At 38.6% G+C, this 1830-nt stretch overlaps 1 protein-coding gene across 1 annotated transcript in view; it reads right to left on the reverse strand.

Moving 5' to 3' along the window:
* TXNRD3 (thioredoxin reductase 3) overlaps positions 1 to 1830 on the reverse strand; it is a 45596-nt gene that overhangs the window by 16755 nt on the left and 27011 nt on the right. Inside the window, exon 9 of the mRNA XM_045290152.1 lies at positions 542 to 634. Coding sequence (XP_045146087.1) covers positions 542 to 634 — 93 coding nt within the window. The remainder of the gene's footprint in view (positions 1 to 541; positions 635 to 1830) is intronic.

Below are 1830 nucleotides of genomic sequence, written 5' to 3' on the forward strand. Positions count from 1 at the left end.
TGTAAGTCAAAAATTACATTTTATCAAATAATTGTTGTCATTCAAATACTAGTAATTAAAACACTGTTCCTATCCAAAATAGGCCATGAATTATTTGTTTTGTCAGAGATATTTTATATTTTTTTCAAAATTAAAAAAACCTTTATTGGTGTTTTGATTATATAAAATAGTCACTGTTTAGCTGTCCTTACAAAGGGGGCTTCAAAAAGTTTGTGAAAAATTCCATTATCCATTAATTCCATTTTTCCATAAACTTTTTGAAGGCCCTCTCTACATTTAAATGGGGAAACATAACATATCCAATTCCTCAGAATAGTACTGCTAATAATAGTTGGTATATGTGCCTCCAGATTTTGTTCTTTGTACAATTATACGCACATATGTTGAACAATATTAATCAAGTATTACGGAAAACTGTTAAATGTGAGCAACCCAATTATCTTCATATTTATTATACTCTTGGAGTAAGAAAGAAACCTTAAGCTTAATCTGTACTCGTTTATGACCGCATCATTTACTTCTGTCTAAAACAAAAGCTTACTGTGTTATATATGTCTTCAATCGTTTCACGTCCTTCAGTGGATTTGGCCACTACTTTCAGTTTCCCAGGTGAACCACTCTCCAACTGCTGAATCTAACAGGAATAAATCATGTAAAGATGAGAGAAAATAAACTGATCACAGGAAATAGACATGTGTGTGAGCAGATGTGTGTGCACACATGCGTGTATGTGCAAATGTAAGGTCTTAGGACTGAGCAGTGATAAAGAAGTCTGTCACAGAGACATTTTGAAGGTAGAATGAATCACTTGACTAATTCAGATTAGAGATAGCCTACAAGAAGAATAAAGGCTGCTTCCTAGGTGTTGGTTTGATAAATTGTGGGGATGCTGGTACCATACCCTTAGTCTTAAGATGGGTCAGAAAAGTTAGCAAGAAAACACATTTAGGTAGAATAGCAAGAATTTCGATTTGCAAGAAAATACATTTAGTGCTGTAGAATAACAAGAATTTCGATTTGCAAGAAAATGCATTTAGATAGAATATAAAGAATTTCTATTTTGTCCTTACTCTGTTGAAGTGTTTGAGGACTTCGAGCAGAGATAACCAGTAGGCAGTTGTATAGATGAATGTGGACTTTAGAAGCTATGTTTGAACGGGAGATGTAAGTCTGAGTCTTATTAGCATTTAGATGGTCTTTTAAACTACAAGCATACAAAAGACAACCCAGGTAAGAGTACGGAAAGAGGGGTCAGGTGAGTGCAAAGGTGCTCCGATATCCACAGAGTGAGCGGACGGGACGGGAAAACCATGGGCTGTGGGCTATGAACACTGAAAGAGGAAGACAGAGGCAAAGACGTGGCCACTGGACTGGCAATGGGAAATACGTGCGAGATCTCAACAAGTAGGTTTAAAAGTAGTCGTGGGGACAGAGGTAGCCAAGAGTGAGCTGAAGAATGGAATGGAGGCAAGAAATAAGAAGCAGCATATGCAGACTTTTTTTAAAGACAGGAAAAAAGGGAGGGGTGGGGGAGACAGACACACCAGATGGCAGAGGGATGGCATAATGTAAAGATGAAGGATAATAATGGAAATGCTAGGAGGCAAAGGAAGAAAAGTAACGGACTATGCACAGGTAAGTCCTTAAAAAGGTGAGAGAACTAGAAACACAGGGAATCCAGGACAGATGGTCCCTTCAGGACCAGTGGTGAGAATGGTGATGCCAGGAGGGCGGGGTAGAAAGGGGGAACCGATTACAGGGATCTACATATAACCTCCTCCCTGGGGGATAGACAACAGAAAAGTGGGTGAGGGGACACATCAGACAGTG

This window comes from Echinops telfairi, unplaced genomic scaffold (genome assembly GCF_000313985.2).
Source record: "Echinops telfairi isolate 266 unplaced genomic scaffold, ASM31398v2 ScPeMD7_31;HRSCAF=116, whole genome shotgun sequence".
In the NCBI taxonomy this organism is placed as follows: domain Eukaryota; kingdom Metazoa; phylum Chordata; class Mammalia; order Afrosoricida; family Tenrecidae; genus Echinops; species Echinops telfairi.